General features: G+C 37.3%; 1 protein-coding gene across 1 annotated transcript in view; it reads right to left on the reverse strand.

The window, feature by feature from the left end:
* RELN (reelin) overlaps positions 1–15949 on the reverse strand; it is a gene marked incomplete at both ends in the record, with an annotated part of 529938 nt that overhangs the window by 194827 nt on the left and 319162 nt on the right. Inside the window, one exon of the mRNA XM_079711605.1 lies at positions 9664–9809. Coding sequence (XP_079567731.1) covers positions 9664–9809 — 146 coding nt within the window. The remainder of the gene's footprint in view (positions 1–9663; positions 9810–15949) is intronic.

A 15949-nucleotide genomic window follows, 5' to 3' on the forward strand; every position in this document is an offset into this window, starting at 1 on the left:
TTTATCGTAAATAGGTGTTGAATTTTGTCAAAAGCTTTTTCTGCATCTATTGAGATGATCATGTGATTTTTCTTCTTCAGTTTGTTAATATGGTGTATCACATTGATTGATTTGCATATATTGAAGAATCCTTGCATCCCTGGGATAAATCCCACTTGATCATGGTGTATGATCCTTTTAATGTGTTGTTGGATTCTGTTTGCTAGTATCCTGTTGAGGATTTCTGCATCTATATTCATCAGTGATAGGGGTCTGTAATTTTCTTTTTTTGTAGCATCTTTGTCTGGTTTTGGTATCAGGGCGATGGTGGCCTCATAGAATGAGTTTGGGAGTGTTCCTTCCTCTGCAATTTTTTTGGAAGAGTTTGAGAAAGGTGGGTGTTAGCTCTTCTCTAAATGTTTGATAGAAATCACCTATGAAGCCATCTGGTCCTGGACTTCTGTTTGTTGGAAGATTTTTAATCACAGTTTCAATTTCATTACTTGTGATTGGTCTGTTCATATTTTCTATTCCTTCTTGTTTCAGTCTTGTAAGGGTATACCTTACTAAGGATTTGTCCATATCTTCCACGTTGTCCATTTTATTGGCATAGAGTTCCTTGTAGTAGTCCCTTAGAATGCTTTGTATTTCTGTGGTGTCTGTTGTAACTTCTCCTTTTTCGCTTCTAATTTTATTGATTTGAGTCCCCTCCCTCTTTTTCTTGATGAGTCTGGCTAATGGTTTATCAATTTTGTTTATCTTCTCAAAGAACCAGATTTTAGTTTTATTGATCTCTGCTATTGTTTTCTTTGCTTCTGTTTCATTTATTTCTGCTCTGATGTTCATGATGTCTTTCCTTCTACTAACTTTGGGTTTTGTTTGTTCTTCTTTCTCTAGTTCCTTTAGGTGTAACGTTAGATTGTTTATTTGAGATGTTTCTTGTTTCTTAAGGTAGGCTTGTATTGCTATAAACTTCCCTCTTAGAACTGCTTTTGCTGCATCCCATAGGTTTTGGATTGTCGTGTTTTCGTTGTAATTTGTCTCTAGGTATTTTTTGATTTCCTCTTGGATTTTTCAGTGATCTCTTGGTTATTTAGTAACGTATTGTTTAGCCTCCATGTGTTTGTGTTTTTTACGTTTTTTCCCTGTAATTGATTTCTAATCTCATAGCATTGTGGTCATAAAAGATGCTTGATATGATTTCAATTTTCTTAAATTTACTGAGGCTTGATTTGTGACCCAAGATGTGATCTATCCTGGAGAATGTTCCATATGCACTGAGAAGAAAGCGTAATCTGCTGTCTTCGGATGGAATGTCCTATAAATATCAGTTAAATCTATCTGGTCTATTGTGTCATTTAAAGCTTGTGTTTCCTTATTAGTTTTCTGTCTGGATGATTTGTCCATTGGTGTAAGTGAGGTGTTAAAGTCTCCCACCTTTATTGTGTTACTGTCTATTTCCTTTTATAGCTGTTCATATTTGCCTTATGTATTGAGGTGCTCCTATGTTGGGTGCATGTATATTTATAATTGTTATATCTTCCTCTTGGATTGATCCCTTGATCAATATGTAGTGTCCTTCCTTGTCTCTTGTAACATTCTTTATTTTAAAGTCTATTTTATCTTATATGAGTATTGCTATTCCAGCTTTCTTTTGATTTCCATTTGCATGAAATATCTTTTTCCATCCCCTCAGTTTAAGTCTGTATGCAACACTCCTAGGTGTGCAGTGGGTCTCTTGTAGACAGCATATATATATATATATGTAGTCTTGTTTTTGTATCCATTCAGCAAGCCTGTGTCTTTGGGTTGGAGCATTTAATCCATTCACATTTAAGGTAATTATCGATATGTATGTTCCTATTACTATTTTCTTAATTGTTATGGGTTTGTTTTTGTAGGTCCTTTTCTTCTCTTGTGTCTCCCTCTTAGAGAAGCTCCTTTAGCATTTGATGTAGAGCTGGTTTGGTGGTGTTGAATTTTGTTAGCTTTTTCTTGTCTGTAAAGCTTTTGACTTCTCTGTCAAATCTGAATGAGATCCTTACCCGGTAGAGTAATCTTGTTTGTAGGTTCTTCCCTTTCATCATTTTAAATATATTGTGCCACTCCCTTCTGGCTTGTAGAGTTTCTGCTGGGAAATCAGCTGTTAACCTTATGGGAGTTTCCTTGTATGTTATTTGTCATTTTTCCCTTGTTGCTTTCAGTAACTTTTCTTTGTTTTTAATTTTGTCAGTTTGATTACTATGTGTCTCAGTGTGTTTCCCCTTGGGTTTATCCTGCCTGGGACTCTCTGCGCTTCCTGGACTTGGGTGGCTATTTCCTTTCCCATGTTAGGGAAGTTTTTGACTATTATCTCTTCAAATATTTTCTCTAGTCCTTTCTCTCTCTCTTCTCCTTCTGGGACCCCTGTAATGCGAATGTTGTTGCGTTTAATGTTGTCCCAGATGTCTCTCAGGCTGTCTTCATTTCTTTTCTTTCTTTTTTCTTTATTCTGTTCCATGGCAGTGAATTCCACCATTCTGTCTTCCAGGTCACTTATCCGTTCTTCTGCCTCAGTTATTCTGCTATTGATTCCTTCTAGTGTATTTTTCATTTCAGTTATTGTATTGTTCATCTGTGTTTGCTTCTTCTTTAATTCTTCTAGGTGTTTGTTCTTTAATTCCTCTAGGTCTTTGTTCAACATTTCTTACATCTTGTCGATCTTTGCCTCCATTCTTTTTCCGAGGTCCTGGATCATCTTCACTATCATTACTCTGAATTCTTTTTCTGGAAGGTTTCCTATCTCCACTTCATTTAGTTGTTTTTCTGGGGTTTTGTCTTGTTCCATCATCTGGTACATAGCCCTCTGCCTTTTCATCTTGTCTGTCTTTCTGTGAATGTGGTTTTTGTTCCACAGGCTGCACGAATGTAGTTCTTCTTGCTTCTGCTGTCTGCCCTCTGGTCTAATCTATTTTCTTTAGCACACATATTTACCCTTAAAGTTTTCTATTAACATTAAGAGTTACCCAAGATCTATATCCTCACTCCAAGCAAGTTAAGAACTTTGGCAGTATTTTAATTCCTTCTTCTTCTCTTCTTGTCAGTCTCCCTCTGTACCTCTCATATTGAGGTCAGCTGGGCTTTAATTCCAATTTTTTATTAAAAATTTTCAGTAATCAATACTTTTTTCAGTCTGAACTACAAGCTTTACTTTTTTCCTTGCTCACTCCTCTTTCTTGAATCTATCATATTCCTCTTGGATTAATTTCCAGGTATACATCTTCTAGTAATTCTTTCAGAAAGCATTCAAGAGTAGTAAACTTTCTGAACCCTGTGTGTCTGAAAATTTTTATTTTTCCCCAATACTTGAATGATATTTGACTGGAGGAGAATGTTATGTTCCAAATAATTTTCTCTCAGAACATTAAGAGAACTGCCTCATTTTATAAAATTATGCTTAGTGTTACTAAGGAAAGTATTATACAGTGAATCTCATCTAGAAGCTTTTAGCATTTCCTCTTTTATCTGCATTCTAAAGTTTCTCCCTGATGATCTAGGACTGGATATTTTTCCATCCATCTTGCTAAACATTTTCATTCATAGGAACTATGTCTTTTTCTTTCTTCTTCTTTTTCAAGTCTTGGGAGCTTGTCTTCAATTATATTTTTGAATATTTCATTCCACATATTCCCTCTGACCCTTCCTCCTTTTGGAATTCCTATTATTTCTAATGTTAGAAGTGCCAATCTCCCCCCTACACTTTACATTTCTTTTTCTTACATCCAATAACCCTAAGTTTTGGAAAGATTTCAAGACTCAAATTTCCAGCTCATTAATTTGTTCTTCAGCTATGCTTATGCTCATATTCAGAGGGAAAAAATCCATTAAATTTGTTTCAACAATCATATATTTTCATTTCTCACATCTCTATTTTTTCCTCACAAAATCTGTTTTAATTTTACAAATGCAGTATTGTCTTTTATCTCTCTGAGGGTATCAATTATACTTTTTATAAAATCTCCATTTGTTTATTCTGCTACTTCTATTTTCTCAGCTCTTAGTTCTCTAGTTTGATGAATTTTTTTTAATGGAGTGGATTTTCCTCAGATTTGATGATTCTAGATCATTTGCTTAGATTTGTATCTGCTATTCTTCCTTAGTTTTGGGGTAAAAATGCCCACCAATGGGAGCAGATGTGCCCTTGGGTGGGGGGTACCATAGGGGTCCTTGAGGTTTTCAGTTTCCTGGCATTGCCCTGCTTCTCCATTCCAAGTGTCTGCATTCATTGCTTGTTCCTAGGGGCAGACATGCCTGCACAAAGTGTGTGTAGTCAAAGACTCACCTACTTAGCAATCCTGACAGCAGGACCCCAGAGACCCATCTGATTCCTGTGTCCAGTACCTAGTACCCTTTTGTAGTGTGTCATTCAATATATGTTTTGGGTTATAGTTTCCTCCTTCCATCAGATCCTTTTCTTCTCTCTCTCTCTTTTTTTTTTTTTTTTGTGTAACACTTCATAATTCCTGACTCAATTAGGGCACACTCTGTTGTCATTATAGATTCATTTGCTTGTTTTCTGTAGTTTCCAAGGATTTGGGGCAGGTGGAGAAGACTAGAGCATGCTGTGTTGATTCAATAGTTTAATATTCAATTATACAGCCATAAAAAATGAGATAATGCCATCTGCAGCAACATGGATGGACCTAGAGATTATTACACTAAGTGAAGTAAGTCATAGATAAATGTCATACCATATAACTTATATGTGGAAGCTAAAAAAATGATACAAATGAACTTATTTACAAAACAGAAATAGACTCACAGACATAGAAAACAAACTTACGGTTACCAAAGGGGAAAGATGGGGAGGGAGAAATTAGGAGTTTGGGATTAGCAGTTACAATATACTATATATAGAGACTTCCCTGGCGGTCCAGTGGTTGAGACTTTGCCTGCCAGTGCAGGGAGTGTGGGTTCAATCCCTAGTCGGGGAGCTAAGATCCCACATGACTTGTGGCCAAAAAACCAAACCATAAAACAGAAACAATATTGTAACAAATTAAATAAAGACTTTAAAAATGGTCCACGTCAAAAAAAATCTTTAAAAAAATACTATATATAGAATAGATAAACAATAAGGTCCTACTGTATAGCAGAGGGAACTATATTCAATATCTTGTAATAACCTATAATGGAAAAGAATCTGGAAAAAGAAAAAGAAAAAAAAAGGATCTGAAAAAAGAATATATATATACATATATATATGTATAACTGAATCACTTTGCTGTACACCTGAACCTAATACAACATTGTAAATCAACTACACTTCAAAAAAAATAGTTTAATATTCATTACATGTGTGGAGCTTCTCTAACACGAATACTTTGGTGACAGCAAAAAAACAGATATTTTTTAAAGTTATCTGAATAGTTAAAAACATACAATGTTTTCATTTGGGATGAAAGACAAGTATACAAATTCCATATTCTCGTAATGTGTTTTTCTACAAAGCCCCCTCCCACCCAAAGATAGCCTCAGATGGGTGAGATATGGTAGTTGCTAAAGAAATGATGTGTTTGTGAGGTTAAGCCAAAGTTCAGAAAGGCTCACATAAATTAACAGTGTATCTATTTAAGTTTCTCTCTCGCTGAAGTAACAGATGTGTCTTTAGGAAAAAGAAAAGAAACTTTAAAATCCCACTTAAAATAAACCTATCAACATACAGCTTTATGATGTAAAAGGCAAACAGCTTTTGCATCCTTGTGATCTGAGATCAAATAATTTGACTCAAATGGAAAGAAAACAGGAATATTTGGAAAGTGGTTTCCAAAAGAGTCATAATGACACTGGCTTTTTTTTCTTGCCATTCATATGAAATGTTTTGAAGCTATTATTAGAGAGGACTGCATATTCTTTTTTCTCTCTCATAATTCTTATGGGAGAAAAATATAGTTAAACGAGATGAGAATATTATACCCACATTAATAATTTAATTTTTCTGTCTTAAAAGAAAGTGACCTCAAAGCTACAATCCAATCAATTTAATTGGTCACTCTTGAATAGAGTGGGGATTTACCACCTACGTTTTATGTCTATTTTAGCAGGTGAGCTTATGATGATAAATTCTGTGGGTGGTGATGGCTGAGGGGAGGAATGAGACAAATATTCAGTAAATCTGGCTTATAAAACACAACAAGAATTTCACTACCAAGTTCCTAATCTGTGTTTCTTTGTCAGCTCGTACCCTAGGTAAAAATGCTTCACGTTAATTTGATTGTGACAGGATTTTTTCCTGGGGCTTTGATTATAAATTATTATAACAGCTTTCTTTCTCAGATCAATAAAGCATCGTTTGGGAGTGGGTGGATGTGGAGAGGGGGCACACACACACACATTCACATACAACGCTATGGATTAAAGCAGCATTTTACCATCCTCCCCAAACAGAGAAAATACTGGATAGTCTCATTATCCTTTTATATACCTTTTTTAATAATATAATGCCAATGTGGATAAATGGTTCACCAGATGAGAGCATAAATGAGGTAGTTCTGAGGGGGGGCGGTGTGGTCTGATATCCTAGGGGAAAAGCTACAAATAAACCTAAGGTGTGGTTGCTAGAATAATTAAGCTGCTTTTAGAATTAAGGTGAATTAATTATGTTCTAATTAGAGTGGCACAGGTGCTTTTGTCGAGCACATTATTCTACGTTATTGGAACAGAAATCTGCTGACAATGTCACAGCCTGAAAGTATCGGCCTCTAATCTGTGACCAAAACCTTATATATCTCAGTACTGAGAAGTGGCCAAAGAAACCACCTGAGTCACTGAGAGAATGGAATTTGCTCTGATGTTCCTCTGTATCTGTGTTGAATTTAGCTCTTTTTTTAAGCATAAATACTTTTAGTTCATTTTGTTTGTTTTGGGAGATGAATATTTTGGTTTAGCCACAAATTCTCACATCAGTAGTGCTCTGAGATAGCAGAATGTCTGATCTGTTAATTGGAATATATTTTTTGCCAGCAATTTTTCTGGATTAGTGCATTGATTTTCTAAAATGTGCTTGGTTTCTTCTAATATCAAATCTATTCCTTTCTAAGCTTAATTCATAAAGGGTTTTTTTGTGTGTTTGTACTATGTCTCCACTAATGTTAGCAGCAGAGAGCTGTATGGACCATTAATCCATCCAGTAAGCATTCTTTTGTTCTTTTATAGATGCTTTTTGATAATACAACAAGCTAAAACAAAGAAGAGGGCATTCTAGGAGAGGGAATATGTGGATATGAAGGCCATAGGTAAAAATAAATTGTATCTCTTCCTAAAAGAATAAGAGGACATTAGGACTGCGAGGAAAGAGATAGCTTGGTAACTAGCTAGTCAGCTAGCTACATAAATAACAGGAAAGGGTTTACGCATGTATAAGAATGGTACCACTGGAGACTTGTGTTTCTCCCTCTGCTTTAGTGGGATGGAGACTGGGTATCTGGACAACACTGTGGCATCATTTGTGTCCCTAGAGGATGTAGGTCTCACTGAAGAAAATGACCTACAACTGCTGCATAGGTGGTATTAGCTTGGAGAGGTGAAGGAGTGGAGGTCACGAGTCTCTGGTGCTTCGAAATTTGGGACCCTCTCAAAGGCAGTTAAGCTCCATCATCAGGAAAGGGATTTGAATTGGTCTTTTATACCAGGAGTCAGAAAGAAAGAACTGATACGGTGATGTAAAGCTGGTGATGGATCTTTTATCTCTAGAAGGTAGGTAAAGAAGACTTGGCATGCATTGTCTAAGTTCTAGACCCCATCAAAGCCCATGGGTCTGTGAGGGGAGTGGAATGAGCCCTATGTAGTATAAGGGTTACAAAGGAAAGCAGCCAGATTCCTGGGGAGATCCTGGACACGAGAAAGAGGAACAATGGTTGCTGGTCCCTCAAGGAGACACCACAGCCACACTGGACATGGGACTTCAAGGGTGACAGGAACCTTGAAAGAGAAGGACTCTGTGGACTGAAGGGCTTGAGCATCACTGCTAGGCTTGGAAAGGTCAATAGTACACCCTGGAGGCGGGTGGGGTCCCTCAAAGCATCAATCTCCTTCAGAGGCTTCCCACAGCTGGACTTCCCTGAGGTGGGGAAGAGCAGGGCTAGGTCAGCTGCTGTAGAAATCTAGCTTTCAACAGTGAGAGACCCTGATGTGGCAGCAGAACGTCAAGCAGCAGTAGTAGTGGCTTAGGCTGCTGGTCAGATTTCCCTCTTACTGGGTCCAAATGCAGTTTCTGGGCAATGCATAGGAAGTGGGGAATCCAAGAGGTCATCAATAGTGGCCTTCTCGCCCCTCAGACACTTAGAATCCCATCCAATTTTGATTGAATTTGTTGAGATCAGAGGGACGTGACTACCTCAAATGTTGTGTTCTGGGAAGCTTCCTCATAGTTAAGCGTTAAATTATTGCTATTTCATATCCATCATGAAATTACACTTTATGTTAATTTCACTCATCTTCATCATAGTCTTAGAAAACATACACTAAATAGCAGTAAGGACCTGGTGTTATGATTACAAGTGTATACTGCAAAAAAAAAAAAAAAAAAAAGCCAGGTGCAAACCAGAGAATTTCTAGAATTTCCTTCCAATTCATACTACCTTATGAATTTTGTTCCTCTGAACCTATTTTTTTCAACTTGAATTTCTGAAAATGCTACTCGATTAATAGGAAATATCTTAGGGCCACTGGACCCAGAAGAAGGCACATAGCTCAGAATGGCCAGAAAATACTACCACCAAACCATCCTCATTGTTTCAACCTCAACCCCATATTCTTTCTTTAAAAATCTCTCAGGGACTTCCCTGGTGGTCCAGTGGTTAAGCATCCCCCTTCCAATGCAGGGGACGCAGGTTTGATCCCTGGTCAGGGAACTAAGATCCCACATGCTGCAGGGCAACTAAGCCCGCACGCCACAACTAGAGAGCCTGCACACTACAACTAGAGAGCCCATGTGCCACAACTACAGAGCCCACACACTCTGGAGCCTGCACACCACAACTAAGAGAAGCCCACACACCTCAACTAAGACCCGATGCAGCCAAAAATAAAAAAATTAAAAAATATTAAAAAAAAAATCTCTCGCGGAGCGGCTGGGCCCGTGAGCCATGGCCGCTGAGCCTGCGCATCCAGAGCCTGTGCTCCGCAACGGGAGAGGCCACAACAGTGAGAGGCCCGCGTACCGCAAAAAAAAAAAAAAAAAAAAAAAAAAAAAAAAAAAAAAATCTCTCAAAGATTAAATTTTACCCCCTAAAACAATTTTTACAGATCACAGACACACTCCACTGAAAATCAGGTAACAGCATCTATAAATCTCAGACCCCAGGAAGACAACTGAAAGTCTCAATATAAAAGTAGTGGGAAGATTTTATATCCTGTACGCATTGAAAAATAAAACACATTTTCCCAGTAAAAGCTGAATAAACAAAGATGAGATATAAGTGATTCAACTGAAGTTAAAAGGTATTTGCAATCACAAAAATTAGTATAAAAATAGTTGATTACTTAATAAAGAATGTTTAACATAAGTGTACCCCTTTTGGCTTGTCTATGATAAGGATCACCAGTATTAAGTATATTTTTGCTATTTAACAATATGCATTTAAAATATTTCCAGTGTGATAAATGTAAGTGCTATACATGGCATGGGAGATAACAATTACTTACCCTGTAGGCTGGCTCTCAAATTCTTCTGACCACTGCTCTTGAATATCCTCTGTAGAAAGATCTACATCCCGGGTGGTGGCAAAATTGAACTCACTGCCTTCATTTCCATGGAAATAAATGGAGTTCCCATCTGACTGACAGCTATGCTGTAGATAAAAAGAGAGCATGGGGTATCTGTTGAATTAGTTTTGTAGCTATATCTGTCTTACTCACGTATAATTAGAGTTTTTAGAAAACTCATTATGTTATTCCCTCTATGGTGGACTCTGAAATCAAAAGAAACTGTTACCTCTTTTTTTTTGGTCTTGTTTAATTCAATTACAGTTTCTTTCTAGCTTATTAAGTTATCACAAAAAAAGGAGTCAAGAGGCCATTTGAGCTTTGCCACCTCAGCCTTCAGTACGAAACAAGAATATTTTAATTGGAATAATTTCCCATCTTTACCACAGTCCTTGTTGTGGGAATTAAGTGTGATAATGACTTGTCATATATTTTCAATACTGTGGTTACAGGCTAAATCACACTGACCTTTTCAATATTCCATATATTTCTGGCTTGCCATTCAAGCCTTTCACAATTTGTCTATAAATGGGATATGAACCGAATAGCTTGCTAATCAAAACATGGAATACAGAAAAGGTCAAAGTAATCCCTGATATGATCGTATATTCTCAGCCAGCTTTTGAGTAAAAGTGTCTGACCAGACCTAGGAAGTGCATGATGTCCCCAATGAGAAGCTTGTAAACAACAAACTTTGTTATTCTCCAAAAGAACACCAGGCTTACAAAGAATAAATAAAAATAATTTTTTGTGATGCGTTTTTTTTTTAACCTACATTTTTTCAGCTTAAAGTGAATAGTCAAAGGCAAGATCCAACTCTGGAGCTGAGTAAACTGAGTATTTAGTTCTAAAAAATATGATAAGTTTTTGCAGTAATCATTTTTTGGTAATGTCACACATAGAGAAATGCTAATAAATGAAAGACCAAACATTCTTTTAAGTTTTATATACTCTTAAAATACAAATGAAGAAAAATAACTGGACAGAGAGTATCAGTTGGGCCCAGTGACTGTAAGTTCTGCAGGGCAGGGACCATGTCCCTGTATTCCAGGTTTTAGCACAATGCTTGGCATATGGTAGGAATTCAAAAATATTTGTTGAGTAATTCAATAAATGAATAAATGAATGATATGGTTATGCCTTTCAGGTAATTAATCTGTTACGGAGAACTCATGATGTAGTAAGCATTAAGGAAGGTACTGGAGGGAAGGGGATTATTAAGAGTATAATAATATCTAATCTTTGCTCTAAAACATTACAGTCTAGTTGACATTTATCAAAGGCAGCATATGGAAAGCTAATGAGTGAAGGAAGGTAGGAATCACTGTGTCCAGGGCTGGTCTAGATGAGCAGGCTTCATGTATGAGCAGGTCTTCAATTGGCTTTAAAGGACTGAGAAAAATCCAAGTTGGATGACAAATATGAATAAATTACATAGGTGATAAGTAGGCATAATTTTGAGAATTAGACTGGAGCCTGACTATAAAGAATCTTAAATGGTAATCTAAGAGATCTCTGCAATATGCCATCAGCAGTGGTGTTCTAAAATAGAGCAGTGATGTGTGCAAAGAAATGTTTTATGACTATTAAACTAATTATGGCAGGTAAAATCAATGGGGAGGGAAATCAGACTTCTATACTGAAAGAGTAAAAAGGCTTCCAGAAGCTTCCAGAAGTTCAAGAGAATTGGAGCATATGATCTTGGGGGAGTCATTTCACAGCACTAAGACGTAAGGCATACCCACTGGACCTGCCATCAGCTTAGATAATACTGTAGTGTGTGGCAGGCTTCACCTGCCTGAGGCTCTTCTTCACACCACAATGAGTACAGATTACTCATGGATGTTAAGTCGAGCTCATTATATATGATCCTTAACCCACATACATTGATCAAAACTAGGGTTCAGTTTATTTAGACAATAGATTTTAGAAGTTTCACTACAAAAAGAGAAGTTGTAACTATCTGAAGTGATGGATACGTTAACTAACATTATTGTGGTAATTATTCTGCATTAAATACATCTATCAAAAAAAACCCAAGGGCTTCCCTGGTGGCGCAGTGATTGAGAGTCCGCCTGCCAATGCAGGGGACACGGGTTCGTGCCCCGGTCCGGGGAGAATCCCACATGCTGCGGAGCGGCTGGGCCCGTGAGCCATGGCCGCTGAGCCTGCGCGTCCGGAGCCTGTGCTCCGCAACGGGAGAGGCCACAACAGTGAGAGGCCCGCGTACTGCATAAAAAAAAAAAAAAAAAACCCAAAAAACCAGTAAATAGAAACTGTCAAGCAATGACAAACCCAAGGATCCTCTACTACAATGCACTCTGTACAGATAATGAATGCTAACTAGAATAAGAAAGATTACTTTCCTAATAATAAATCCACCGAGCTCTAAATAGTGGTTTTCACAGTTATCTTCCCATTCTGGAATCCTGAACAACTATGGCCTATATTTATTTAGAATTAATATAAGGACTCTGACACTGATGCAAATGACATTAGGTCACTGTCCAAGGAAAGGGCATATATGAAATATATATACATGTGAAAACAGAATAATCTATATTACAATTTAAAAGGGTATATTTGTGTAATGAAAAGAGTGACTTGCTTAACATAAAATCTTGGTCATTTCTGGCTAAACATCATTTTAATTATTTCCACTTTGATTCCGTTTACCTCAGAATTGTTTGTTAATATTTTAAGACTCTGTGTTATACATAACTATGCTTTGCTACTCTTCCAAGATTTATATTATTAACATATTTGATGCATATTTTAATTTAGTTGAGATAGAAAATTTATGTAAAGAAACACATCATTATGAAACTGAATACCATACTGTTAAACTCACTTCACAAAATTAAAATGAGTTGGTGTTTTAGAAAAATTGAAGTTTTTTTTTTAAGATTTATTTATTATTTATTTATTTTTGGCTGCATTGGGTCTTAGTTGTGACACACAGGATCGTCGTTGTGGTGCGTGGGCTTCTCTCTAGTTGTGGCATGCACTTTTTCCCTTCTCCAGCTGTGGTGCACAGGCTCCAGGGCGCATGGGCTCTGTAGTCTGTGGCACTTGGGCTCTCTAGTTGAGGCGTGCAGGCTCAGTAGTGTGGTGCATGGTCTTAGTTGCCCCGCGGTATGTAGGATCTTAGTTCCCCAACCAGGGATCGAACCTGCGTCCTCTGCATTGGAAGGCAGATTCTTTACCACTGGACCACCAGGGAAGTCCCTGAAGTATATTTTAAAGGATCTTTTTGTTAGTTATTTGGCTGTTACCAAATACATTTGGTAGTTTAGTAGATCATTTGTAATTATACAACTATTAAAAACTGGCTATCAAAAATATATTTTTTATATTTAATATTGTATCTATATGAAATGATGGATGTTCACTAAACACTGTGTTAATCATTTCATGTATGTTAGTCAAATCATTATGCTGTACACCTTAAACTTCTACAGTGTGTATCAATTATATCTCAATAAAACGGGAAGAAAATAATTAGCTATCAATATACCTTTCTGTCATTATAACTGCTAGCGCCAGCGTATGAAATACAAGTAATATTTACCATAACAAGTATGAAGAAATCAACCTGAAAAAAATGAACACTCACTTTGAGTTTTAACCAGTTTTCATAATTGCAGAATCTAAAAACTAGTAGGATCTGTCTTTGCCAAGTTTCCATGAAGGACAGCACGGTATAGTTTTTTACATAGTTTATTTTTATAGGGAAGGAGCTGTTCTTCACCAATTGGCAGTCAAAGGACAATACTCGAAGTCTAAATTCAAACAAACAGGGCAGTGGTTTATAACAGTCAGTGCCGGACTTGCACTGAAACAGCTTAACCCTGTCTGTCGAGTTTAGGGGCAAATTCATAGTCCACTCTATTCTCTCTTCCCGAATGGGCCCAATGCCCTTTTGGGTGTGGAGGGGGAAAAGTACTGCTCTTTGAATGTTTTCTTCGTCATAGTCTTAGTACATCAACACATTGCTAAAGAAAGTTTGTGACAGACCCAAAGCGAACAGCCACAGCTCAGCGTGAAGTGAATCCAATCCCCCTGTCTCTTAGCAGGATGGGGCTTCCAATTTCTGGGCAGCAGGGCCAGGAGATGCACTGAATGCACACACTACAATGGATGGCTTACTCCACTCCCCACCATGCTAAGGAGATCAGGACATAATTTCTGCCTCAGCCATTATGAGCAGAACACATGTTTTCAAGGTTTGGAGTAAGGGTAATAGAAGCCAGCTGGGTACTATTGGGACTATAAAATAGGGGATAGTCTGTGCAAAACTGGTGAATTACTGAGGCATTTGAGCAGGAATGGGCCTACCGAGAAGTTGATTATGTATAATCCTTATATTTAGGAATCCTGGGAAAGATAGGGGGCCAGTCAGGGTTCTCATTCTGAGCATTCCTACATCAATTACAAGGCTAGTTAGAGTTTTACATTAATTCGACTTTAGAACTGGTCACAGGGGGCTCAGTGTCTTAGTATTGTTTCCAGATGCTCTCCAAACTAAGAATTTATGCCTGACTACATTCAGATTGAGATAGAGCCCCTGTGCCTCTGCTTGTTTGAGATTGCCTCTCTGCCTCTGAATGGAAATCCACCACCTGTGTGGGTAGGGGTGCTTGAACTTTCCCCTAGAACCCAATTCAATGAATTCAGCACTTACATGAGCTGAGGTGATTAAGGTTAGAAAAAAACCCAAAATACTGGAAACCAAAAACATTCTTGACAAGGAATGGAAACTCAGTTACTGTCCATCCTCAAGGAGTTTGGGGATTGGAATCAGAAGGCATGTTCCGATGCATTTTCTCTACTGAATGGCTACATGGTTTCGCACAACTCATTTAACCCATCTAGGCCTGTTTCTTAGGCTGTGGAATGGGGCCAATAATATCTATTTCCTAGAGACACTGTTAGAAGCACAAATTATATTATATGTGGAAGTGTTTTTTTTAAATCTCTAAGTGGTATAAAATAATTGTTATTTTATATCTAAATATGCACTTTTCCAAAAATTTCTAAATATGTACTATTATATTCCCTTTGTAGTATATACCCTTGGCAGTAGGTTATAGAGAAATAGAATATTTAAATTTTAAATTGTTTCTCATTAGACTAGTCACTAAAATTCTTCAGATCAACTTAAAACCTTTAGTAAAATGTAAAAGAATATGTTGCACAATACAATATGGTAAAATACTACAAACATTCATTCATTTTCAGGGCATACTGAGCCATCAATTAGAACTTTAAAAGTTCTCCAAATTTTGGCAGATTACCAAACATTTTCCTTAGGAAAACTTAATAATACAAGATGTCTGTCGCCACTTTTCTTACAGATGAAATGTATAAAATCTATGTATTTATGTTAAAGATCCAAACAAAATATGAACTGAAAGTATGAAAAGAATTTCAGAAAATTGCTCTCAGTGATTTTAATACCCAGCTGTTTTTGTTCAGCATCTATTCAAACTCATGTCATTTGTGAGACAATTAAAATCTAAACAACTTCGTAAGACAGTTAAATGTTTAACTCTGTGAGATACATGAGCTTTAATATGATAAGAATACTTTGGAATTCAGGGCTACTTTATTTTGAGTATGGTAAAAATATAGCAGGTTTTCTTGAGTAAATGATTACAAATAACATGTGACCTCCTGAGTCTTAGCTTTTTTTTTTTTACTGTTGAATTGGAGACAGTTTTTTTTTTTTTTTTTTTTGTGGTACGCGGGCCTCTCACTGTTGTGGCCTCTCCCGTTGCGGAGCACAGGCTCCGGATGCGCAGGCTCAGCGGCCATGGCTCACGGGCCCAGCCGCTCCGCGGCATATGGGATCCTCCCAGACCGGGGCACGAACCCGTATCCCCTGCATCGGCAGGCGGACTCTCAACCACTGCGCCACCAGGGAGGCCCATGGAGACAGTTTTAATAACTGAAACGTCCAGCATAAATGAGGGTACAAGAAAACAAGACTCCATTGGTTAGGATATAAATTGACAGGATTATTTTGGTTGAATAATTTGGCAGTATCTATTTTAAAATTTTAGTGTTTAATGCAACCTTACCCAGAAATTCTACTTCTAGGTATCTATGCTACAGACAAAAATAGCATGAGTGCTTGAAAATATATGTACAAGGCTGTTTACCACAGCATTTCTTGTTTTAGGAAAAAAAGAGGACAAATTTCCATAAATAAGGAATACTTAAA

This window comes from Hyperoodon ampullatus (assembly GCF_949752795.1).
Source record: "Hyperoodon ampullatus genome assembly, chromosome: 9".
NCBI classification, from domain to species: domain Eukaryota; kingdom Metazoa; phylum Chordata; class Mammalia; order Artiodactyla; family Ziphiidae; genus Hyperoodon; species Hyperoodon ampullatus.